The sequence below is a fragment of the Rhopilema esculentum genome, chromosome 10 (genome assembly GCF_057945365.1).
Source record: "Rhopilema esculentum isolate cy_ngs chromosome 10, ASM5794536v1, whole genome shotgun sequence".
NCBI lineage: Eukaryota > Metazoa > Cnidaria > Scyphozoa > Rhizostomeae > Rhizostomatidae > Rhopilema > Rhopilema esculentum.
In genome coordinates, this window is record NC_142824.1 from 11859157 (window position 1) to 11887011 (window position 27855).

Genomic DNA, 27855 nt, shown 5'->3' on the forward strand with positions numbered 1-27855 from the left:
TAAATTTTTAAATTACCATGAAATCTGTACCATTTTTGGCACTTACTAATGTTTCGGAAAAAATATATTTGTGCCCTTTTTATTCGTTTTGCTGCCCCCCCCCCCCCCTCCTGTTCAAATCTGCGTCCGGTGACCCTGCATCTGGGAGATCTTCCGCATCTGCTTGTCTTGTATGTAACATCACCTTCCTTTTTAATGGCTCCCCTACAGCGAGGAAGAACTTTAGCAGCGATAATAACAATGCTTTTCAACGACATAGGGACTTTCCTCGTCGTCTAAAGCCAGTACTGAATATGTGCTCCAACGTCCCCTGCCTCCGTTCCCTGCGCTCCAGAGCCTATCAGAGGCAGGCGGTGTAGATTTTTTTGTTCCAGCATCCTTTGTATTTCACGAAAGTGGCATAACTAGCCAATTAGTAATCAAAGTTCAAAAGTGAGTAACATAGCCAAATTGGTAAGAAAGGGGGCAGGGACGAGTGGAGCAAGCATATCAAGGGTTTTTAAGCTAAATTGGCGTTCTCTGTAAGTCAAAAGGCCAATTTTTTTTAAAAAGGGCTTTTCCTAAGCTTTTTACATTGTTCCCATCAACAGCGTAGTGACTGGAGCCGTATTTTGTAAACTTAATTTCGCCATTCGTTTTGGTTCCCTGTTGTTTAAATGCATGGGTACATTTTTGAATAACCAAAGTAACCTTGCTTTTTTGTATCCAAACCAATATGCATGACGTTACCGAAACGTATATGACAGCGCCACTGCTTTTGAAGAATGATGGATATAATCTAAGACATTGGTTGATGTCAATTGATCTTTGCGTTTTTCAGACAACAACCTCCAGTTGAAATAGGGAATGGCTGCTCCACTTGCCCTCTTGCTACGCTAGTGACAGGACTTAACAAAGAAGATAGTTAGCGATGAAAAATGACAAGAAAAAGATTTCGAATGAAATGATTGACTCGATTTTAAAAATTGCTAGAATATTTTCTTTCTGCACGGAAACGTTAAACTATTAACATCAGATCACTATATACAAAGACAAGCGTATTAAAAATCATTTACATCATATGTAACCTGGCACAAAATTAAATCGAATCTTAAATAAATTATTACATTAATCAATTTAGTAAATGTACGTAAATAAGCTCATCTTATTTAAAACGTAGCATCAAAATATGTTTGACTTAACTATTTGTACAAAAATCTTTAATTCTCATGTTTAAGAACTAGATATGAAACCCCGCTTGCAAAACACCCCTTGCTCAGCATACAGATGCTTGCCAAAGTAACGTCTTAACTAATTAATGATATAATACCGATATATCATACTCAAGAACTGTATTGTTGTTCAGAAATCACATCTGGTAAACTTTATAGATTGTACTAGTAAGCAACGTCTCAAACCAAGCAGAATTACACCCCTTTTTTATAAGAACAATTCTGCAAGAACTCGAGCCTCAAAATTGATCCAACTTTAATGAAAGATTAAGAACAGGCTGAACTTGTGTTATTGTAAATGTGGAACCCCCTAAATAATTCAATCTCAAAAACGAGGAGTTTTTCGTCATATAGGGTTCGTTGAAGAAATTTCAAACTTGTCTGCAAATAAAGGTTAGCTCACTCACTTTGTTGAGAAAAGGGGCCTGAACACTCCTCTTAAGCACGATAGCAAATGATTACACTGCTTAAACCCCCATTATTTAAGAACAAATTTAGCAGAGGTTGAGAAGAAGGCGTAATGGCGCGGCAGTGCCGAGGCAGAAAGAAACAGACGAGACGATAGGAAGAAGTCTCCATATCGAAATATGCGCCTCTTCAGAGCTCTGCTATGTCAAGTGGCCTTCTTCATTCCCATTTGTTTCCCACGGGATTTGGCGCTCCTTTGAAGAGTTGGATCGCCTTCGGTGCCTCCCGATTCCTGGTCGCTGGTGGGGCACGTGTCCCCTGCCCCCCCCCTGGCAACCACGCAACTGGATTACTCTGATCAATCCTCCATGAACAAATTTAGAACAATCCAGCTTCAACGTTTTGGAAAAATTGTAAACAACAAGGCTGAACTTCAATTTTCTGGCTCTTATAAAAATAGAGTGTAATGTAATCAAAATATCACTTTGTACTACATCAGAGTTATGCTCGTAAGGTCACAACCATGGTCACAACAATATTCGACTTCCATGAACGAAGTCGTTTTTTAATTATATTGCTTTCTATTTATTATTCATTCAACGTTCATTCGTTCATTCATTCGATGAAACTAATCAAAAAATGATATGCTGTAAAATTATAATGTTTCTCAAATTAATAACTTATACCAAGAAAATTTAAGTTTTCAAAGCAAGTTTTCACACATATCACTCTTGTTAAAATCTGCAAATTTCGTGTCACTTTTCACTACTTAGGTTCAGTTGCAAAGAGCAAGACTGTCCCCAAATGACGGAGGTTACGGCGTACGGGCTGACTGAAAAGTCACTTTCCCAGTGAAACGGTAATCCAGGATACGACGGACACAAAGTTTTGTAGTTTTGCAGCAAACAGAGGCTTGCATTTCCTACGTGATATGTGAAACATCAACCCTTTCACTACTTGCTAGGCTCAGTACTGTGCCCCCATCCCTGTGCCCCCATCCCTGTACCCCCCCTCAAAGGTTATGAAAATGTCTTTCAAAATTAATGCTCCACCCTGCTCAATGATTTTGCAAATACTGTTGTTTTCTTTTGAGAAGAATATCTGGGCAAGTTTCTGTGCTCATTGGGCATTTATTTATCACGCCGTTCACCAGAGGGCAAATTTTACCGCAATATTCACTTGCAAAAACGTTAAATACTTTCGTTGTGTTTGGATGATCTTCCACTCAACCTACAGACCAGGAAAGTTTTTTGCTAATGGCTCTAGCCAATGGAAAAATTAGTATGATTATCTGCAAAATTCAAATAACTGGGGTGGTCATACATAAAAAAATCAATAGATGAATCAAAAGCTTATGTAAAGAACAGAAACAAATCCAGTATTGCCAACAAAATTCTCATTCGTTACCGGTTACTTGGAGCTTCAATGCTTGATAATCTCTCTAAGATTTGCGTAAAATCTGGCCTGTCTTTTGGCTGCATCTTCCAGCACGCTCCGAGAAGACGCTCTAGTGCATCAGGGCAGTTTTCATCGGTGCTAGGTGTGTTGCCACTTGTGATTGCGGATATTACCTATAAGTTTAAATACATAAACAATACAGCTTCTTAACTTTTTTATCTAGAAAAGAATTATCTTTCAAAGTTAAAAACTTAAAAGAAAACTCAATAACTTTTTGATAAAATTGTCATGAAAATGATGCTACCAAGCACGCCTGGAGCCTTCACTACGTGGTGAGGGGGTGGTTAGCGGAGGTGTAACAAAACCATTGTAAAAATGTGGAGTTTTTTTACCATTAAGGGGTGGTTTGTCGGCAACTTTTCAGAGTAGATGCTCGTCAGTATGCTTTCTGTTCGTTTAAAGTCTCTGTTCTTTTGACAGAGAAGGACAGTATGCTTTCACCTTTTTAAATCTCTCTCAACCACGAGATATCATTTTATAGTTTAATAACACAGTTCCTTTACTTTCCTGACAGCACAGAATTGTCGATAAAATCACATTTTAAAGCTTATTTGCTTGACGATACTTCAAAGAACAAATCTGTCGACTCTTTGTTTCTCATATTCTCAAACATTCTCTTTCTAGAGGTTTTTTGGCTCAACAGCTGATATTCACTCTTTCTGTAACGTTCTTGAGAGTTTGTTCATTCAAAAATAAGCCTCTCAGCCGGGTTTAGGCAAAAAAACCAAACTCTGCCATTTGGCTTTGGAACCAAAATATTCTGGATAAGGTTTTTCTATCTATATCCTAAGCCAAGCACGCATTCCAAGCATCCTACAATGGTTAATAGTTAGCTGACAATTTTTTAAAAAAGTATGTTACTCGTACAGTTCAATTTGTAACCCAAAACTTGGACTCAACTTCTAAGAAAGTAATGCCTAGAAAGCTGTTACAAAATTTCTGCATCAGCAAAAGGTTTACTTAGAAAACTGTCTGCATTTGAAACTGAACCAGAAAATGAAGCGATACAACTGGAAGACTTGAATGCATTACAAGCTAATACTAATCAACCACGTAGCTGTAGATGTCGGCTAGGGTGAGCAAATTCGAGCAAGAATTATACCTGAGGGGGGCCGGCTTTAAAACAAGAAAAAGGTATATAACAAACAGATATATTTGGACTAAATCAAGCTTACTGAGGGTACAAAGCAACTACTGTATGAGTCAAAAACAGAACAATTACTGTAATCAATTACAAAATGTTAAAGAAATAAACTGTGAGGTTTCCTTAGCCACTCAGTAGAAAATTCCTCAAAAGATATATCTCGAGTTAGGTTTTTTTCGAAAAAAAGGTGAGTCAAGGCACACTGGCGAAAAGGCCACAGCTGCACACGGCACATTCGAGTATTTCAAGACATGGAATATTTTAAAAGTAGATTTTTACTTTTCTAAAATGAAGTGTCCCCTCTTGCCAAAGCAATAATCTTATGGAATTACAATTATGCCAACTTTTCAAAATATCATTTGGAAAAACTTTAGCTAGGAGGGGGGAGAGTTTTTCAAAATTTTCATTTTGGGAGGTGGGGCACAGCCCCCGGTGCCCTCTGCAGCAGTGGCGTACCGAGGTCTGTAGTAGTGGGGGGCCTGGAGAAAATGTTTTGGACCACGCCCTTCAAACACTCGCCAATGCGGGGAAACGCCCTTTTTGCAAAATTTTCCCCCATTGTTTGATTCATTTTAGCTACGGTAAATAGCAAAGTATTTTACAATTGTTATTGACACAAACATACAGTATACTACCCCCCCCAATGAGTTTTACATCATACTTTAGAAAAGTGGGGGGTCCGGACCCCCCTATTCCCCCCCTTGGGTACGCCACTGCTCTGCAGCTACCTGGCTGATACTAATACAAATGTAGACATACAATCACTGCAAAAATAACACTTTGCGCTGTGCCTTTTTACTTTTCATTTGTTTTCCCGAATACTACTACCGTAATGCCTGGGCACTTATTTAATTTTTGAGGCTCCAGGGTGGGCGCTTATTCGAAGGAGGCGCTCATTTGAGGGGGCGCTTATTCGAGGCACTACGGTACTTCCGTTTCCCTTTTCCCCCAAAACAATGTTGAAAGAAAAAGAAAAATATCAAACAAGCTACAAGAAAAAGCATACTCCATAACCGCTTTCAATTTTCTATAATAAATCAACATTGTTCCTAGGAGAGAGTGGGGGGGGGGGGGTGGCTTTATTTGCCTTTGAAAACCTACGTTAGTGTTTCAAGACTTTTTTTGGCAGTTGATTGTGGTTTGACATCTAAACTGAGAAAGGAATATTTCTATGGAAAGGGATGAGAAGAAGATTTCTTACTGTCTTCTTTAGAAAAGACGGGCGTTTTTATTGTTGCATTTAGAAATTTGTTTAAAGTTAGAAATTTTGGGCTTGTCGCTAAAAGTTGAGATTATCATCATTACAGCTTTTCAACTAACCGCTTCAAAGGAAACTGGGTTGAGATTTGGGGTGAAAGATCGCGCGTGTTGTGTTGTGATTCCTTGGGTTTATGCTTTGTGATCAAATCGTTGGCAGTTCATCAAGAAAGAACATTTTTTAAAAGCTACTGAAATAGATCCGCCTTAGCATTCAAAGTCTTCAAGTTACTTTGTCACTTTTGACATCGCTGTGAGAAAAAGAGAAGGCTCAGGTATTGAGGCCTAGGCTTGAGCGATGGACTTGTCGAAGATTTCAAGTATGAAGATTTGAAAGATTTTCTGCGACTACGTGGATTGCAAGTAAATGGAAATAAGAAATGGAAGGTAAGAAATGGAAGGTAAGAAATGGAAGGTAAGCTTGTCGCGTACTAGGTCGCTCTTCCAGAAGTTCATTTAATTTTCTTGGCAGTCTGTCTATCCATTTTGCGAATCTACACTGCTCACATGTCCGAATTTAACCGAGTACTTGGACATCTGTGCAGTGTGAAAGGGCGAGGGCAGTAGCAATCGGCATGAATTTTTCCAACAGTTTCCATTCACCATACCTTCTTAGTAAACTTTAGTGATAAATGACAGCAAAAGGCAGGCAACAATTTCAGCTACTGAGGTTGAATCCTTCGATTATCTTTTGAAAAAGCTTCTTTCTTAATGAACTGCCAAAGTTTCGAATAAACTCAGGCAAATGAAGCAATAACAATTATTTAGTGTGCTATAATTATTATCTAAATCAAGTTGCTTGGTACTGATGTTATTTTTAGCAGAGTTGTAGAGATAAGCGTGTTAGAGGTCTGGGAACGAGAACATGGTCTACATACAGCATTTGGGGGCATTTTGACGTTGGATGTGAATCTAAATTACATTACCGCGTTATGATTAGTATCTATACCAATATTCATGTCATTGATTTCATTTTCGACAAAGTTAAAGAGACAATCAATTTAGGAGTCTGGGAACAATTAAGCATTCTGAAAATAGCTCTTGAGGGCATTTCTCAGACTGGGTCCCGACCCCATCTTATTCAGCATATCAAACTGTGTAGTTGTGCAGATTTTCATGCTTTTATCACAATTGGCGCAAGATCGTCTTTTCAGAGGCCTTGGCTCCTACACTATTGCTATTAAACATAGAGATAGGAAGGCATTATAGGAAGGCCTTACTCAGAGCCATGAAACTACAGCGGGCACACGGGCATTGACCTTTAGGACGGTCGATGAACAAAAATTAAAAGTCATATACAAACAGTATCTTGTTTCATTGCCTTTCTATCTTATAATTATTCATTGTTTCATTGTTTTTCTAAATTTTATCTTTTTGACATTCAGCCTTCAGTTTTGTCAAGGTAACCAGATATACACGAAAAGGTTGCTATGCTATTTGTGGCATTACTCACCTGATGATCCCAGTTAAGCATATGGTAAGGGCGTTTGTTGTAAATCATTTCCCAAACTGTGATTGCAAAGGAATATGCATCAGATTTTGTTGTGAATTTTATCTTTTTGTTGGAACCCGGCTTTGGTATAACTTCAGGTGCACACCATCGCAGTGTACCTATCCAGTGGGTGTCAAAGCTTTCTGCAAAAAATGGGTCATGCTAAATGTATAAAAAAAACGTTTTTATTGCAAAAATCAAAGCGGTTTCCATAATACCCTATCTATTTAGCATCTCACCAGAACACAATATTGCAGGGACGGGCATCCAACATCGGCAATCCGGTTCAGGTAGCGACTTTTCAATAGGCATTGGAGCTTGGATATTGATAGCTTGTTTGAGGTGTCTTCGACCTGCACGACGTTTTCCTTTACCTACCCTCTAAACTAAATGTAACTGAGATTTGTGGTCCCTTTTCGTGCAACAAATTTATTTGATGCCTAGAAAAGGCGAATCAGCCAAATCATCGAGAGGACTTTTTGAAAATAGTGAAGTAATCTTTGTATACATAGTATATATAAATTGATTAGAGAAAACTGGGCCTAAAAAATTTAGTTGCGTAAGAACCTTTGCGAAAGACGGGACATCCGGACGATACGGAGAGTAATTTTGTGAGGGTAAAGAGGGAACGGGTACTATCGCGTACAAACCAGCAGGAAGCAAATAAGAGAAGAGGTAGACTTGTCAGGTCTCACTCTTTGAATAACTCTCACTTTCTGTGTTACTTGTAACCTATGCCAGCTCGCACCATCGGACGGACGTCCACAACCGCAACTGCACCACTGGCCATACTGTGTTCAAGAGTGAGACCTGAACAAGTCTCGAGAAAAGGTAAAAGTATTCACATTGACTGCTGACCTGGCACTAAACTGAAGGTTCTCTACTCCCCCCCCCCCCCCCCTTTCCCCTAAGAAAGCTAGAAAAGAAATAGCAGGATATCTGTCCGCAGTTCAAACCTAACTTTTATTACCATTCCCTTTCTTACTTTTTCATCAATTTCTACATTCGTCATATATATCTTGCAGTTTATCCTAGCCATTATTTATGAGATACTCAGCATGATGAATGATTTAGCTTTCAAAAAGTCATGTGACAGAACTCTTGAAAATGTTTTTAAGAGCCTGCAAAGTTTTCCAAAATTATTTCAGAGCTCTTAGGCAGGGCCGTCGCTATCTGAGGCTCGCAGGGTGTGACACCCCCCCCCCCCCTCCTGAAATAAACTACGATGCAAAAACGAGGAATTTTTTGCCATCTAGGGGTACTTTGTCGGTAAATTTTAAAACTTGCCGGCAAATAAAAGATGGCTCACCCAGTTTTTCGGCAAATGAGACCTGGAAACCCCCAATCACAATAGCTAGCGACGACCTGCTCATATTAACGGCTTTGTAAATTTAACTGAAACTAATACAAACTATTTGCTTGAGTTTGACCAGAAGGACTAGGCCATGTTTCTGCTTTATCGTTTTCCCTTTTTCGTTCAATCAAAGGTTTAATAAGTTTCAGAGTGCCAAAGTCGCAGACCTGCAAAAAATTGAAATACATTCAGTTTTATCAGAAACTTGCAAAAGAAACAAGAAATGGACACTCATTAAAACTGTCAGTATAAAAAATTTTATTGGTTTGTTGGTATAAATTAGATACAGAAAACAAACATTTTTAAAAAATTCTCACATATTCTTTATAGGCAAACCACCAGTCTTTTGCCTTCGGTGATAAAAAGGGCTAAAGTATGAACTTTTTACTGCCATAAAGAATTATCAATGATACTAAAGACTAGATATGATGACATCAAAATTAGGAAACTTTTGAGAAACCACGAGTACTGAACTTTGTTGTCGCAATAGAAGAATTAATTGAACTTTCTGTTGTTGTTGTTGTTGCTGTTGTTGTTGTTGTAGATTTATTTTAATTCGATATAAAAGAAATAGCTAACAATATATACATTAATATACAACTTTAATTAATCAAAATCGAACATAGTTACCAATTAGTACATTAAAGTAATTATAGATACTAAGTGAAAGATTAACTTGCATTTACTGGCAGAAGCTGACAGGCACTACATTCAGATTTCGGTCCGCCCATTGTTTTAATAGATTCTTAAAACTTTTCGAATTTTCTGCGGATTTCAGATCGTTGGGTAGGCCATTCCAAATCTGTGGTCCGATTGACATAAGACTTTTGGATCCAAATGTTGTTTGATTAGGTCTAACATGGGCTAAGTGATTTGGATTTCTTGATGAATAATTTGACGAACGTAATTTGAAAATACTCTGCATAAAAGGTGGGTTCAACTGTTTTACTGTTTTGAATATTTCAATGCACAGAATTCTTTAACGAGCAACGAGCATCGTGCATTTGTTTGACTTCACAAGCAGATCGTTCTACGAACTTGTATGATTATTATAGAGAAATTTTAGGCTGCGTTCTTGTATCTGTTCAATTTTCTGTAATGATTTAGAAGATGAAAAATACCAGATCAAGGGACAATAACTAAAATTTGAGATACAAAGCTCTGAGCAAGAATCTTTTTCTCGTGGAAGCCAATAAGCGTCTTTAATCTTTTAAGAACATTTAGTTGTGTTGCAGCTTTTTTGCAAATATTCGAAATTTGTGATTCGAAATCAAGTTTGTAATCCAATGTTACCCCCAAAAGTCCACTGTCTCCTCAGATTTAATTTTTTTACCATTAATGATTGTTTGTTCTCCACTAGTATTTGTCTTGTTTTTCCTAAGAATTATAGCATGAAATGTTTCAGGGTTTGCGATCATTTCATTTTGTTCTAACCATGATAAGGCAATTCCCGTTTCTTTTTGCAAAGTATTTACAAGATCGCGCATGTTTTTAGAAAAATAAGCAAGTGCATTGTCGTCTGCATAATTATAGAGCGTTGCTTGTTTTATGAATAGAAATAAGTCATTTATGTAAAAATTGAACAGGACTGGTCCTAGCACAGAGCCCTGGGGTACACCAGACGTAACCTCTTGAAAAGAACTGTATGAATTATTTATCCAAACACACTGTTTTCGTCTTTTAAGATAGGAATAAATTAGAACTAGAGCATCTTCATTAAATCCAAACGCAAATTATGTGGGATACAATCGAAAGCTTTCAAAATATCCATTAAGACTGCAACAACTAGCCGTCATTATCAAGGCTAGTCTTCCAGTCTTCTATTAAACGTATCAAAACATGTTGGGTTGCATACGTTTGTCGATACGCAGCAATGAAGACTGAAAGCGTGTAATCTAAATGTTGAACCAATTGATTTTTTAAGACTTTTTCATATATCTTTGAATAGGTATTGAGAACACTAACTGGGTGGAAATTTCTTTCTTATGTACGATTGCATCGTTTGGGAAACGGACATTTTGAATGCTACAGTTTATTGGAAACGGAAATTTCGAATGTCTGCCTTATCAAAAAATGATACAGTTTAACACAAATCATCAAAAAGACATAAAACTGTTTGAACTCTGGCAATTTATTTCATGATTCGCCATAAACGAGCTGTTCCTCACAAATGTCCGGAGGCACTCCCAAACTTGCTACGCTTATAGTTACCTCTTTCTCAGGACGCAAACTAAGAAAACGATGTCTTTTTCGGTCTATTTCTGCATAAAAGTGAGAATTTCATCGCACAATCCGGGAATATCATCGCTCAAAACGGAATATATTTCTAGAGAATCATAAAAATATAGCGACGCAATCATTTCGAACTGCGTGGCTTTCGTAACTAAAACACTCTAGCTACACAAAGATAACGTATGTTCTATGCAGAATCGTAATTCAAGCATTCTTTCAAAATTCACCATTTTTGTCAGTTCAAGTTTATAACCATGATAAAACCACAAAAATGAGCTATTCGAACCGGGCAAAGATCATCAGAGGAAAATGATTGGGAAAATATTAAACAACTAAGGAGTGATGAAGTATCAATGTTTTAAATTACAAGAAATGGAAAAATACATCGCATAAAACTGATGTGGAGCTAGAAGCTAACTTCCCACCTTAACCCATCCACATCTATCGACAAGCAGGTTGTCTGACTTGAGATCTCTGTGAATAATTGTTGGTCTATAGCTATGCAGGTAAAGTATCCCTGTGGCTGCATGTGTAGACTGTAAACAGACAATAGGTACAAATATTGAAGATGGCATGAAAAGCAGAAACATAGCATACTGAAATACTTGTCATCCGACATTCTTCAGGGCATAAACGTCTGATATCGGCCAAAGGTAAGCAAAAAATTGTATCCAGGTTTGGCTCAAAAGTAACGTGAGAGGAAGAAAGTGGTTCTTTTGTTTTCTGTGCTTCTTTTTCTATTTTAAGGAGCTGGTTTAGAAAAAAATTGGATGGTTTCACTGCAATTAGACAACAATTTTAACAGTTAAAGTGCTTTATAATGCAGTTACGTTCATACCCATTCTATTATTCTTTCCCATGTGAGAACTTCTTTTCTTTTATGGATAACATCAGCAACTGATCCCCCGCTCATGAATTCACTGATAATGCATAGATTGGGCTCCATGTGACATATACCATAGAACTGCACTATGTGTCGATTTGTAAGCCTACTACAAAAAATTGAGTGAGCCTTTCAGTTATTTTTCATAATTACAAGTCTTAATTATAATTCTTTTTGCTGAAAGGGGGGGTCACTGGAAGATATTTAATTCCCGCATTTCTGTCATTTCTTTGTTATTTTGCGCCATAAGTTTGTTGTTGTTGTTGTTGTTATTTCTGTCGTCTTTGGAGCTTTGCGATATGTTTTGGTTTGTTAGGGCTTTTAAAAAAATAATGCACAATATTTTGCAAGAATCAGCTCAGCCATTCCTAGAAAGTATTATTATTTTAGCACAAATAACTGCATTCCACAAAAAATACAGCCCAATTCCGCGATCCGCAGAAACGATGACTGATTTCCGCATTTCTGCACCCCAAATAACCCGATATCCGCTATCAGCAAAACTCCCGTGATACCAGCTTACATATTTTTGTCGTGCAAAACCTAAGACACTTATCTTCCCAATTCTGATACCGTTCTGTAGACTGCGAAATTTCTCAGAAATGTCTTTCCTCAAGTACTCTGGGACAGGAAGAAGATGACCCGGAGACCTTAAAAAAATCATCATTGGTGTCATTGTCATGGTCATTCATTCAAGAAGCCTCTTTGGCTAGTTTAATATCCAGTCCTGCAAACGCCAGTAGATTAAAGCAGAGCATGTTTTCTTTCTGGTATGTTGGCAGTGTCCTTTCTGGTATGATGTGTTTCTGATCAATATTCTCAATGCGTTTGACTGTTGGGGGGGGGGGGGGGGTAATCAGAGAATAGGCTTAGTGCAAACGCAAGCATCCCCCCACCCGAATACATATTGATATCAGATAGGGATATCAAGTAGTGTATTGATATCAAGAAAACAAGGGGCTCTTGCACAAATGCTGCAAAAAACAATTGCAAAAATATAAATTCGCCAGTTTTTGGCCTTAGCAAGGGGATTCAGCCCCCCCCTAGCACTACACCCCTGAGCGCAATGGCTTTTCGGGAAACGATCATTGCCTTTTTACGCAGAAAGTTCGACTTCGAAAAGTGGTTAATAAGGTCTGCATCGATTTGGCTATAGAGAATATAATTTCTTTGGATCATCATGCTGCTATCGATTTGGCTTTGACCATGACCATGATCTTTTAGGAATCTACTCTAAATAACTCACCGGAGACCGTTTTATCTTAAAATGGACCGACTATGTGAACAATAAATGGTGTGACACTCTATTCCCAATATATGCGCCTCTTTGAAATCATGTTGTAAAAATGGACGGTTTGTATGCGTGACGTAAGAATAAATTAGCATAATTAACAAGAGAGGAAAGAAGGAGGATTTCAAGTGTTGGTGATTGAGGGAGGTCGAATGTTCAAGGAAGATTACAGAATTGACAATTGAGATCAACCGAGGGCTGTATTCTGTTTGTATTCGTTTGTATTTGAGATAATCGCTTATTATTAACTTGTATGCATTCTTCGCTTGCTGTTTCCAATTCACGAAGTTGTTTTTATATAATGAATTGCATTCTCGGAGACGAATCGGAGGAGATTGTATATTTCTTCACGATAGTTTAAGTATTTAACAACCTTGCAATGAAAGATATATCCAGTTAGATGAACTGTTTTTTTTAAAACGAGTACTTTGAAACAATGATTTAAGTGTTTCTATAAACTATGTTTCAATAGTTCAAGATGATTGAACTACCTAAAGGGGCTGGGTGTGAATCTAAGCCAAGACCATGAATTTCAACGTTGGCTTTGTTTCAAAAAAGAAGGCCCTTTATGTAACATCATAGTGACATTGTCATTACGTTACTCTTTTTATATTACTTGGATATCACTTGAAGGGGGAAATCGCAAGTAAATGCTCTTCTTTGAAGCAAGGTAAAACAATCGCTTCCCATCAATATGAAGAGTCGCGAAAACAACAAGTTAACCTAAATTTATCCAAGCAATCCAGGTGAAATTTCGTTCAAAAATTTAATTCTTGCCTATTGTTGGTGGTAGTAGCATTGATGCAATCAATTTGATTTGAAAAACAGTAGGATATATACCTCATCCACTTAGACTCTTCAAGAAAATGGTTCTTATCTTCTTCAATAATGTGATCTTTTATTCTTTTGATAGCAACTTCTGACCCACGCCATGTACCTCTTGAGACAACCCCAAAAGATCCTTCATCAACTCTGCAAGCAATATTACAAGAAGAAAAGAATCAAACAATATGCTGCTACAGAAAGATGCAATCTTTCACCTAAGTATACCTAAAGCAACTTCATCGAACTATTTATTGCATTCAAAATTTCGTTGGTTTGTTAGTGATCAATACTGCAAGAACAAGGAAAAATAATTCATTCGATTGTTAAAAGCATTTGCTGAGTAATATCAGGCTGCTAAAACCTTGGCAGCCCTCTTCCTCAAAAGTAACGCAAGCAGGCCCATCTGAATAAAGCTGAAGCAACTAAACCAGGCCAAACATACTTAAGAACGGCTAAAACAAACAAAAACTAATTCCACCATGGCCTCTTTTCTTCTGCAAAATCTGTGGAACACCTATCCTTCAGGGTAAGTTTTTATCAAAATGGCTACATTCTCTTAAAGCGCTTACAACTGCAGTTTTCCCAAAAGAGTAAGCCAGCAAGCCCCTAACTCGGTGATTCTGAGCCCCTTCGAGACGTTGATTGAGCACTCCCCCAGTCCCACCCCAAACTTTCTCATATTCAGAAATACAAATCGTAATACCAAAGGTTGCAATCACAAAGAAATTTTTGTTTAGATGAATTTCAAAGTTAATTTCTCCATTAAGAAATATTCAGATGTTTTGTCTAGCAAAAGACTCGAATTAGCAGTTTAGGCTCAATATGATGGTTGAGCTTAGTGTTAGGACTCCTATCTAGGACTATTAAAAATCTCAGAACACATTCTTGGTTGTTTTCAAACGGTTATAATGAAACATTTTAAAGAATTACAAGAAATGAACGAGAAATGAATTGAAGTGTATTTTAAGCTTGTATTAAGGGGGTGGTTGCAGAAGATTTTCTGCTTGCTTTCCTGCCTTGTTTTTCTTTAAGATTTGCCCTAGGGCCTCCAACAGCCCTGACTGTTGTCACTTTAATCTTTTTTGCTTTGTCTTATTTTCATATATTCAAGTATAACTGAGCTTCTAATTAGACGTAAGTGCAAGTTGGTGCGCACCTGGTAGAGGTACCTGGTGCACAATTTCAATGCAATTTTTTTGCATCTGGTGTACAGGAAACTAATTTTCCAAACTGGACGTTTAGGGGAACGGGGGCTTTATATGGTACTGCTGCATTGCAATAACATATTGCCTTATTAGGGGTAGGGGGGGTACAGCCGTCCCAAACTCGATGTCTTCTAAGCATATCAGCTATCGGAAATGGGAAATGTTACTCCACTATTGTAATAATTCATTATACAGAATTGCTTTGAAGATGTGTTTAACATTGATTGCATGATGTGACCTCCCAGTAGTTGTAGCCCCCTGGAAGACATTAGCCAGCCACCTAGGACTTTCACTCTAAACTTCAGAAACGCCCGCGTTAAAAAAACTGCCGTTTCCGTTTAAAATCGCTGCTCTAACTAACAAAGAAAAGAAGAGAAAAGAGGTTTGCTTACTTCATTATATTTTGTATTTCACTATATGGAATAAGTTTTTGTCGCAGAACAGGATCAGTGACAAATGTCCCGTAATTTTCAGGAGGATCTTGAGGTATAATCGTTTGTGCTGCAAGACGCTTCACTACAAACCTGACTCCTAACACAAGCAAGACAAATAAAACCAAGAATCCAATACCAAGCTCTGCATATAGTTCCGCAGACTTTCTCGTGACATCTTTAGATGGCTGAAGTGTGGAACTTTCTGTTGGAATTGTATAGAAAAGCTTAAGCGATAATCAGTATGTGACATCAATTGTCACAGCTTTTTTAAGGCTCAAATACATGTTCTCTCTGGTGAGCCCAATTCTGTTATCACATCTGATCAATTTAAGTTTTTGTTAAAATTATCAGTTTGAACTTGTAGTAAATTTTGATAAATTGGAGCTTTTGTATCAACTTCCCGGCACGCTAATTGTCAATTTCTTTAAATTGTCCTTTGAGTACAAACTGACATCAGGGCCGTCGCGAGGCAAACCTTGTAGAGGGGGGGGGGGAGGGGGGCTGTGGACTATGAATTAACCTGATCAAAAGATAATCACCTGAAATTCTTTGGTTGTTGACACAAACCTCTGCAATACATTTTGTCAATCTAAGTCTGTGGCATATAACTTGCAACTCCCATCTTTATGATAACATGATAGTAACGAAGGTTTCTAATAGCTTTGTCAAATCAGTACATCAGGGTGGGCAATAGATATAGTTACTAATAGACCTATATCTTGCAAACGGGAATTTACAAATAGATACGCATGCGTAGTATTCAATTTACCATTGAAGTAGATATGTCGTCGGAAATATTATGATCTCCGCCCCCCCCCCCCCCCCCTCTATATATCACTACTGGTGTCAGCCTTGGTTTATACGCTTACAATTCAAAAGCTATGTAAGTTATGCCATAGGGGCGAGAACTCTTACAGAGACAGGGATACTGACATTCCTTGACGTTTCCATAACGTGAACCAATCTTTGGTGAACGTTAAAAATTTTTTACACAATCTTTGCTACATGTTTTTGGGAAAAGAAAACATTGTCTAAAGTATGTTTTTACCTTTTTTCATCGCACATTTTTGTCATTTTTTTACATATAAATGTTACACACTGCATACATGTATCTGCAATAATATATTCTTTACAAGAAACTCAGACTAGTATAACTAGGGTTGGTTTTTGAAATCTAAAATAAGTATACTTCTAATAATCTGTAAGTAAAAATCTGAAAAAAGCTTCCTACATGAAAATCAAGAGAAAAATATGACTTTTGTAAATTGTTGGCAATTTGCATTAGCAAGAGTTCAAAATCTACCAGGCCCAAGACATCTCAAGAGGATTAACGCGTTGATTAGATTCCAAACTCGACTATCAGCTTTTCTTAATAGTAAGACTGATGCAGTCCATTTTATTACGTACAGTGTGTTGATATGTTGGTCAGGATATACTCATATTACAAGACAGAAGTGTTTTCCAGGGCTTTTGCCTCTCTTTCCTACACAAAGTGACAGGGTTTATTTGAAGACTTTCACGCCTGTTTAACCGGGAAAGGGGGAGATAGCCTCTCGCATGCCCATAGGCCTGATACACATACCTGCTTCTTTGCATCGATTTTTGCAACAGCATTTATCTGTTATGTTCACATACTGTAAGACAAAACAAATTAGGTTAAAATCTAAAAGCTAAAGCAACAGGATTATACTAAATCCAGAGCAAAAAGATGAAAGAAAAAAAGGCAATTTATTTATGTCTACATAGCTAGCTATGAGAGAGACCATTTACGTCACGACTTTACATGAAAAGCAGAGCTGAGGTTTAGTGCCGCTTTAGTGGTCAGAAAAACCTTGCAGTGCACGTGTGTTCTTTGGATCAATGTAGTTGTTGTAATCTTGTAATTAAATGGTTTATCTATATAAACAATTTAAATTGTTTTTTTCTTTTATTTAACAAATATGTGGGGAGGCCATGACCCCTGGCCCTTTCTGTGGCGTGGACCAGGGTCTCCTACGGTAGACTCTTACCCTATTCCCTACAAAAAGGAACCCCTTGCTCTATTTCACAATTTGCTTATACAGTTCATTTCTAAAATAAATCAATCATTTGTCACCTCAGGCTTCAACAATCGTAAGCTTAAGGTAAACATGACAATTATGTCCAAGAAAATTATAGAAAACCTGTAACAGAATATACAAAGGTTTCATTTATAATAAATCTTACCTTCCAAGGGTTCCCTTTCGTGCGATCAATATCACGGATTCCACGAATCTTATGACTGCTTCCACAGTTTAAATTAAGGACCAGCCCCCCTTTGCTGAAAAGCCTGAAAAAAGAAACACTTATGCATCAACCTACCAAACAGCAAACTTTTTTATCTCTGTTCCTTTTTCTATGTATCTATACTTTTAATATGGTCAAAAACGTGCGCAAAAAAGGGTTAATCCTTCCTCCGAGCAATACCTTTAAGCTATGAAACTTTACTCATAAAGAAAGTTAGTCTCATAAAGGAAAACAAAATTGGGTTAGTGTGTGGCACTTGAGTTAATTTTGCTTTCCTAAGCCTACTCCACAGTCGTTGACCATGTGACCACCATATTTCCTTGACTCTGTTGAGGATTTTTCGAAAGGCGCGACATTGACAGTCAGGCACCGTGGAGCAGGGGGCGCTGGGGGGCTTTAGCCCCCCTACATTTTGCAAAAATGCCAAACAGTAAGTATCAAACTACCAGAAAAGCCTCTTTCTATACGGTTTTAGCCCCCCCACTTTTTTAGACCCCCCACTCTTCTCAACGCTCCGCGGTGCCTGTTGACAGTGGAGGTAACAACTGCTCTGTTACATCTGCGTTGCTCTGTTGTCTCCGTGTAAGACATTTGCCTTGGCAGATCTGCCTCCTCGTTTTGCATTTATTTGCTTAAATGTCCCACGTTGGGTGCCTAAATGCTGTGTATTGGGCTTTAAACAAGATAAGAAAGAACATAGGGAGAGAAAACTACCTTTCTCTGAGTGATCATACTTCCCACGCATGCTCTAACCCACCCAGAATCTCTGAAATGCAGCATTAACTTTTTACTTGTGGAAAAAAATATCTACAAAGGAAGTCCTTGATTTTGAATAGCTCCCTCTAAAGACATTGTCACATTTCTCATCAAATCCGGTTCTTGGCACAAGTCGCTCCATCGGCTCCACTTAACCCATAAAAACCGCCAGACTTAAATATTACACGATGGACTTAAGCAACAAATCATCTTCAAATTCTGGACAGGGAATGGACAAGAAAAGTTCACTTTTCCTTACCAGGGACCCAATGCATAGGTCCTAAGATAGAAAAGCAGAAGGGAAAAATAACTTACTTAAAAAGCCGAATCTATCCTACATCAAGACATTTAGAACAGCGAAAGGAATCCTGCGAGGTAAATAAACTCTAACTCCCAAGAGATCAATGAAATTAAAAGATTCGTAAAAAGACATAATGCTTTAACCAAAAGGAGAGAGAGTTACGGGAGAAATGAACCACGAGCAAAGAGCATTCCAAACAGGCACGCTAAGTTATGTATTTATAACATTAATTTTCCCTGGGTACTATAGCCGCATGAATCCGGAGATAAAGCATTATAGACAGTTGGGGTGGTAAAGACTTAATAATGACGACTCTCTTCTTACTGTCTTGAAAATATAAAGTTTGAAGCCCGCGGGAAGCCCGCTCAATTTCAAAAGAAAGAGGGCCCTAACAAAAGGAGGAAGTTATTTCTCAAAACTTACCCTTGGATGATATGGATAGGCGAGCATATGAGTTCTGACAAGAAATGAGGCCAAAGGAGACAAAAACGTTGTTATGATTGCTTAGGCCCTGTCCTCGAAAGGCGACGTTCTTCTCACAACAGAAGCTCCAACCAGTCTTCTTTATAGGTCAGTGGTCATCAGAAACAAAGAAGAAAACATGAGCATCATAAAAAATTATAATCAAATCCAAAACTTACGGTCCAACGCCTTTGTACACCCAATTAACATGACCAGTTGTGCGATTAAGGAAACAATTGATCGAATCTTTCTGTGATGTTACCAACTTGAAATAATCATCAGGATCACTATCACTTCTTTGGCACAGCTGAAAAGTTTCATTGTAGTTTAAAAATTGAAGTTTGAAGTGATACCAAACTGCCTCAAAGTAAGTAAGATAATTACAGTTATTTTGTAGTGAATGTAACACAGACAGAACCAAGATAGAACGAATGACATAGACACCCCCCTCTCAGTATTGAAAGGTAGGGAATATCCCTCAGGGGCTCAAGCTGCATATTTTGTGCCGCAAAGGCATAGTCATTTAGCTCACCTCAACTGCCGATATATTCAAAAATGCAGAAATCGTTATGTCTTGAGATTCCAACAATTGAAAATAAAGGGACATGTAAATGTATGTTTGGAAACGCAAGTTTTTCAAAAATTCCACTCAATAATATGGTTCAAAAAGGTCACTTGAATGGACGAAAATAGAATGTCCAGCTGCATATTCGCGTTTCAAAATATAAGCGACACGTTCACATATTTGATCCTTATGCAACTTTTTCTTACCGAGGCTCCTTGGCATCGAGGTTGGTAAGGTGGTCTTTTTAGCCACCATACGAACCTTGATATAAGTGTTGGATTGTTTTTCAAAACTTGTGGCCATTCGAAAGGGTAGCATATGCTGATAAGGTAAAAATATGCCTCTTTTGTCTCAGGAAAGCTGAGCGGTCTGCAAATAAAAAGAAGATTTTTTTAAACGGGGTTTCATTATTGGGGTTAACATTTTTCGAATCTTAAAACTGCTCAGGCTCGAACAAGATAGTTGAACCTAGAAAGAGCAAAATTCTGTTCATGCAGCAAAACATACAAAGTTAGTGATCTAAAGTCAGTTCTAAAAACCAAGGCTTAAAAAAAATTCAGAAAAAGGGAGAAAAATATAAGAACCGACAAATATGTGGTTGAAGAAAACAAACTGGGTCTTTTGACAACCTCCAATGGCAATCCCAGACACCAATCCTTCTGCTAGATACACCCATACTTGTCAGTTTCGGAATACACTCGTTGATTGAAAAACAGAGTATCATTGTGTCATGATTTTTCACATTCGGTACATCATCGGATTGCCCTGGCATAAGCTCCCCTAATTAGCCCCAACATTGGATATGATAAATTTCTAATAAGCCCCCACCCTCGAAATAACAAACCCATAGAAAAGCCTCATCCAACGTATTTCTACCATACATGATTTTATTCGATGAAAAATAAAATATTCAACGTGAATGAAAAACTGCACATAAAATGAAGCACTTTCACAAGGTTTATGCTGTCAATATTGACTTCCAAAATATTTTGTTGCTTCAAATAAGCCAGAAAATAGTTTAAATGCTTCAAAAAGAGCTACTTTCAGGCAAACTTTCAGATAATTCTTATAAGCCGCCAGCCTGTATACCCTCATTAATCAGTCTCCTTTCAAAAACCGCTAAAACTGATAAGCTTTGGGGGCTCAAAGAAATGTCATTAATCAAAACCTCACTGAGAGAAAAGTCAGTAAACTTTCAAAATGTAGAGTAAAAATTGTTAACATAAGCATGACATAGCACCAGTGGCGGATTACCTATGGGGCCTGTGGGGCCTAGGCCCCCAGCCCAGAATCTAAGCAGCCCTGCTAAACTTTGTTTGGGTATTTTCAGTGAAAGGCCGCGTAAACAGACACTCCAACCTAGGAAATATTCAAATCTATACATTCGATACACAAAACTTATGCTAAAGAAATTTGCAAAATATTTCCACAAAAATAAGTTCTTATAAAAATAAATTCCCTGAAATCGTGGGTATTCGATAAACTCGAAAAATGAAACTTGTTTCCTTTACATTCAGAATATACTTTATCTTACAAATTACAACAATTTATTTAAATAATAATACAAATCTATTTTTTTTAACTTCCTATATTTAATAAAGTATTTTATGGGAATTTTTTCATTCAGTGAGAATCAACTTTTTGTAAAAATGGGCAAACAACAGCTAGAAAGGAGATTGAGCTGGCAAAAACATTTGAATGCATTAGTTGAAAGTTGAAAGGCTCAAGTTAAACTTGAATGTTCTCTGTCGTAACTCATACATGCAAATTTACATTTTTGCGAAGCAATTCATAAGAAAACTTTATATTCCAGCAAGATGTGAAGCACATTTTCGTCGACAAAGGAATAATTGGTTGTATTTTTCTACTGTGACCTGGTCATTTCTAATGACCAGAAGAACATTTGGCTTTGCATGGCTCAGTTAACCAGCAATTTTTAGAAAATTTATCTAAAAAAATATAATTCAAATCATACTGTGGAATTTTAGTCCAAATTTAGAAAACACGATGACAAACGCAAACTGCAGTAACGAAAGGTCTTCCAGTGTCTGAAACGCATAAAGAATTACTTGCAATCATCTATAGGTCAGACTCGATTGGGTAGGCTTTCTCTCAAGCATCGAGCATGGTGTACTGGACGTGCATTCTATAGATGATATTTTCTCTGACTTTGAAGCTTTCGAAAATTCTAAAAAAGTTGACAAAGGGCATGTTTTTGCACAAACTTATTGCATTGTCGTACATTTGTAATTGTCATACATCTAAACTTGTTGCTTCAAGTTTTGCAAATTACATTAATGCAGTTGAAGCTTTATTATAATAAAATATTATTTTTCTTCACATAAAAAGGCCTTGAATTAGATTAGGCCCCCGGCCCTGATATTGGTTAATCCTATGTTAGCACCTGTTCACATTCTGCTGCATACAGATTTTCCTAGGGCCATAATTATTTTTTGTTTGTTTACGATCTAAATAGTTTAATATCTGTCATTGTCAGGGATCAGAGGGAGGATGTTGAGCATGACTTTTTTATGCTGTCTAATTTATTTATTGTCACTGGGGACTCGAAAGTACATGGTGCTTAGAGCTTTCAGGGTATTTACTAGACAGATCTATGGTAATTGGACTTTTTAAAGCTTGAATGGAATTGGTACATATTTCCAAGAGTGAGCTAGAAAACAAGGTCGGCAAACTGAAACATGCTAAGCTCAATGAAAATACAGTAAAAATCACGAAAATCATATTTCGAAAAGTTGCTGATTTTGAAAATTATTGATTTTTGGGGAGGGGTGGCTAAATAATAGAATTGGCCCTATTTTTCCTGCTTGCAAAACTTCATGTTGTAGTAAGGATCAAACATAATTTTGTTGTTAACAAATGAGGGGGATAGATGCGGTTTCTCGATTAAAATCTTCACAGCAGACACAGCTAGAGCAGGTCGCATCGCCATGAAACTTACAAATGGCGGCCTCTGATTGGCTTGAACAAGGAACTGAAAAGGTCCGCATCAAGAGCCAGCCAGACAGGGGTTATTCTAACGTGGTTTTGCTACCGTTTTGTGGTGTTGTAAATTTAGTTTGTGGTGTTGTGTTTTCAATTTTGTGGTGTTGTGAAAAACGACCCTCTGGAAAATATAAGAAATCGTTTGGTAAATAACTGTAAGAATCTCAAATCAAAACAAAGACTTAACACAATCGAAGAATTATAGTTAATAGTGAGCAAGTCCTGAATCTCAAAACATTTTTACTTTTGATTTTGGGTATTTATCTTTTTTGTGTGGTATTCTAAGGTAACATTTTATGCCTCCGTGTACGCCCCTTGAAATCAACGCTGGCGTTTCTCTTTCTCTCTTATAGTTTGTGCCTTCTCCTTTTCGATTTCAGCCATCCACCACAGAACAAAAATGACACTTGTACGAGGGCCCAGGGCGATGTCCCTTCACTTGGACGATGTTCCTTCTAAAAGAGTACCATTTTTGGCTGAAAATTCTGGGAAAGGGTTGTCTTTTTTCTGGCAGAGGTATGCCCATCAAAAATACTTTTTCCAGGACAGGTCAGATTTGTCATGAAAATGGAAGTGTTGTCCACTCTATGGCGTTATTCTCTTAAAGCTAAAATTTGGAATAAAACTATTATTCCAGGATAGATCTCGTGTCTACAGAAATTTTTTCAAGAACAGGGTCAAAAAAATTATAGTGTAAGGCAAATCCCCGTAATTTTTCAGTTTTTCTCAAAGGTAAAGCATCCCCCCCCCCCCGGATAAGGGCTCCACACTTCGAGCACTTGCAAATTAAAATGCACACGTAGTAGGTACAGATTTTGTGTGATACAAATAATACACACTCATTTTTATATAAGAATCTAAGGTCGATGTTGAGTACTCCAGTTTCTTAATGTTCTAAAAATGTCAATACTCATTGTTTCTTAAGAGCTTCTTAATTATGATGTCATGAATGATGTTATAAAATTTTGTGACCGTTTTTATCACATCAAGATATTCGCTTCCGTTCTGATGCTGTATTATTCACCGTTTCGGGTTGATATCATCGATTCTGTATCTCACTATCTACAGACCGTTCTCAAAAATGAACTACAGATTTGAAATCATCGTCTTGAAAATAGCTTATACTGAGAATTTCATGCTGTTTGAACCGTTCGGTCGCGAGTTACTTTGTTTCGAATATTTAGATATTTCTTTAGATTTGACCGGATTTACTACAGCAAAAAATTCCATTGAAATATATAGGAAAAGCTAAATTTTATAAAAGGATAATTTGCTTCCTGGAATTTTCGGAACAGCCTAATTTTAACATCACGATTCCAATTCTATGATCCATTTTTGGCAAATACGAAAATAAGAGATTTCCCAGGACAGGGAATTGGGTAAAACCACACCACCCTCTTTACCCCGTCAAAATTTAAAGTCTACAACGCCAATGCTAATACTGAAGACAAAAGAAAAACTAATTTTTTAGGACACTGGTTCTTATACTACCGTTGTTTTTGGCTTTTTCTCAACAGTAGAGTTAAAAAGCTTAACAAAAAATTACCAGTGCTTGATTTTGTGGTGTTGTAAAATTTTCTTAGAATAACCCCTGGAGCCAGAGTACATTTTACCAGCTATGTTTCAAGGATCTGAAAGAAGGCAAACTTCACATACATTGCTGTTGATTTTTCGAAATGGTATTTTAGAGCAGATTTAGAAAAAAAATATCCTGAAAGCGGGAGGTTTAGTTTGAAAGCGGGAGATCGAGCTATGAACTCTCAAATCGGGAGACTTCCGCCCGAATTGGGAGAGCTTTAACCTCTGGTTCTGGGTTTTCAAACGTTTGTTTAAAAGCAAAATAGCTCCAAAAACCAGGGATTGTTCGATCCTTCGTCTACAATAGAAATGCCTTTTCTTAAAATTTGACTTACGTTGGTCCAGACGGGTTCCCTGCGCTGGTAAGGTTGTATATGTCTCCATTGATATCACAAACACAGCTGCTGAGCATTTTCCCAGTTATCACCTCGGATTTTGGTTCATTCTTTATCTTTGCTAAGTGCATATGTGCTACATGGTTGCCAATTACAAGAAATATCTGGAGTATCCAAAAGATACCAGCCATAACGCTGATGAATAATGTCGTTGTACAGTAGGCATCGAAAAGCAAAAGCAATTTGTCGGTGACAATGGCCGCAAAGGTGTCATGTTCCACTGGTTTCACTAGATTTTGTCATATGACCAAGCAAAGAGGAAGTCACTTTTGAGTTCTCAGAATAAAGTCAGTGACTTTTACCTTTTACCGGACGGGGGACAAGGTTTTATCTCTATGTTTCGATTGCACAAGACTTTGAAGATTGAAGAAACTGCTGAGCAAAAACTGACGTGATTGAATGCAGCTTTTGAGCTTATTTTATCAATGCCTGTTTGTAAAGAGAGCGAGAACAAGATTCATTCAAAGAACAGTTAATCAAGGATTCCTATTGAATAATTTTTGAAAACTAAGGCCATCTCAGGTAAAAAGACATATAACATCAAAAGTGTAAGCTCTTTTAGGAACAAAATTTTAGGCGTCACTGAATAATTTGATTGATCAATTAGAACAAGATAAAATAAGGAACTAAGATAGTCTAACTAAAACCCCTCGATTTACCTCTTTTATCGCTTCCCGATTTTCGGTGGAACGAGCTCTGTTGTCCGAAACAAGACCACCTTTGACAAGAGCAAGCCTTACCTAGGCGAATGAGTTCTTTATTTTATATTGATTAGAAAATACAATTAATGATAAAAAGCCGAAATTCGAATAAAAAACCTTACATACTCTGCAGTTGCAGCTTGGCATTTGTGGGTTTAATGAGCAGGGACGTAGCTAGCGGGAGGTGTAGGGGGTGTCACAGCCCCAAATACTTCATGAATTCGTCAGTTAATCTTCTGTTTGTCTACACAGTCCTTAGTTTGTCGGTAGAATCATCTATCAATAGGTGAAATATCACCTGAATTCTTCTCCGTTTATTTCTTTGTCGGTAAATTTTTGGTGATGACAATGAGTCCGTTGAATATCTGAAGTCTGAAATTTTAATTTCCGGCTCGATTTCCTGATCTTACTTATTGTTCTAATTTTAAAATTTCTAGAAATTCTATTTTATATCAGTATAGTGTAATAAATTTGTTTGCTTGCTGAAAAAGATTGTGAGTCTGAGTTTGAGCTTTATGTTTGATTGCATTCATTGTTTTTACAAGAAACTGGCTATAAGAAACGAGTACTGGAGAGTCAGAGAAAATTAAGAAACTTAAGTACTCGAAGCAAAAAAATTAAGAAACTATTAAATCGTGATAAAACTAAGAACAATGAAATTTTTGTAAAATCCAAAAACATGACTGCCTAGAACTTAAGACACAAAGAATAAAAATATATTTCCCCCATCTAAATACAGCATCAGAATGGAAGCTCTTGACGTGATAAAAAGGTCACAAACATTTCATAACATCATTCATGACATCATAATTAAGAAACTCTTAAGAAACAATAAGTATTGAGATTTCCGAGGGGCGATTCACTCTTGCAAATAGCATACGAGATTTTGCCTAAAACAAAAGGATTTTGGGGGATTTTCAGATAAAACAATAGGATTTTCACAAAAGGTGTACGAGATTTTTATAGAGTGATTTGCCCCTTAGAAATTTCCAGAACATTAAGAAACTGGAGTACTCAACATTGGCCCTTTGTGTGTGTGTGCAGTATAAGAAAAATGAATGTACTTTCTTGTGCTAAAACGCTAGAATGCTTAATCATTTGGAAATTTCAAGATCTCTGTCCTATTGCTTGATTCTCTGTAAGGAGCAAGTGCGATGTAGGAGAGAATAATAGAAGCCAAGAACAAATTCCTAACCTACTATACTAGTTTTCATATCGATAAGCCCCACCCCACCAAGGCTCAATTGAGTTACCACAGAAAAAGAAAAAAGATTGTAATCGATCTCAAATCAGATATTCAAAAACATTTCTTGATGTTTCTCGTTTCAAAATGAATGCAGACAAATATCTTTGAGTTTAAAGTTAAAGTTTAACTTTAAACTTTTGGACAGTGTCACCACATTTTGATAAGCGAATAAGCTTTATCTTCCATAGATAAATGTCCACAATTGCAACCCCCTGGGCTAAATTGAGAATTTATGGTTGTCAGCAAAATCCACACTATGCCCCCAAGCATTTCTCTAATAGCCTCCATTGTTATTAATCATATTTCATCCATTGACGTGGGAAGCTTTTCAAAGGCGGGGGCACCATATGTAGGCAAAAAAGGGGCACCTCCGTGATTTGAAGATGCTCACTTTAACTCTGTTTCTGAATAGTATGGAGGGGAAAGGGGCCTTGTTCCCCACGGTTCCTACGTCTATGATTTCATCTAGTGACAAGATAACCGTAAGAATTAAGATGCCGCTAAAATTTTATTTGACTTCTAGAGTAAAATCAAACAAGGTACCCTCAGGTACTCAGGTAAAGAAAATTACAACGTGAGAATCGAAGCGATGATTGAGTGACGAGAAGAAACTCCTTAATAACTGCGTCAAAAAGCCACACCCAGAGACATTTTATATTTTAGGCCACGCCTTATTTTTTGGTGAATGGCCCCCCCCCCTCCCCCTCTTGAGTAAAAGTGTTAATTAACACTGGAGTGAAATTAACCGTTGAAATTAATTCAAACCAATCAGAGACAAATTTTATGCTACTTTCCCTCACAGTTGATTGCGTTCTGATAGGAGATATCTTCCGGTCACATGATTAAACCCTAAAGATATTTCCTGTCAGAACGTAACAAAACTATGTTAGCACAGTGACCTACAATGCCTGCCAAAAGTACTTGGAACACCCACCAATTTACGCTGCATTTGATATCTTTCATTCCTTTCATGAAAAAAATTTGCTACTTCCGCCCCCTTCCCCCTCAAACAATGTTGATGATTTAGAGAAATATCATAAAAGAAGCGCAAAAGAAAGTGCTTCCTAAAATCCTAGTCCGTTTGATAGTAAACCAACATTGTTCCGTGGGGGAGAGGGGGATGATTGGTTTTGACCTTGGAAATTGATGTCAGTGTTCCAAGACTTTTGGCAGGCATTGTCTGAAAATTTTCTCGAAAACAGCAATCTGCGATATCAAAACATTGTGCTACCCTAGGGTTTTCGATGGTGCTGATCTCAAAGCTACTAATGAAAATTCGAAATTTTCACTCTTTACCCAGTTAAAAGGGGGGGAGGGGGTTTGGACTCTGAACGATTGATATAGTAGATATCCGAGTATTGTTATTTGTTACAAAAAACATTGTACTGA

At 37.4% G+C, this 27855-nt stretch overlaps 1 protein-coding gene across 2 annotated transcripts; it reads right to left on the reverse strand.

Annotated features, from left to right (window-relative positions):
• Positions 1-832: 832 nt before the first annotated feature.
• Positions 833-24758, reverse strand: LOC135684092 (putative serine/threonine-protein kinase drkA). Of its 2 annotated transcripts, XM_065199498.2 has the most exons (12): positions 24460-24757; positions 19750-19912; positions 19158-19285; positions 17400-17502; positions 16777-16828; positions 15153-15396; positions 13571-13702; positions 11395-11548; positions 10982-11092; positions 8383-8491; positions 6932-7113; positions 835-3190 (listed from the first exon to the last, which is right to left on the reverse strand). In XM_065199498.2, the coding sequence occupies exons 1-12, from the start codon at positions 24648-24650 to the stop codon at positions 3023-3025; spliced, it is 1737 nt and encodes a 578-aa protein (XP_065055570.2). In that variant the 5' UTR covers positions 24651-24757; the 3' UTR covers positions 835-3022. The 2 variants fall into 2 exon arrangements, with proteins under 2 accessions (XP_065055578.2, XP_065055570.2); XM_065199506.2 differs by lacking the exon at positions 10982-11092 and having other exon boundaries at positions 833-3190; positions 24460-24758.
• Between the last annotated feature and the right edge of the window lie 3097 nt (positions 24759-27855).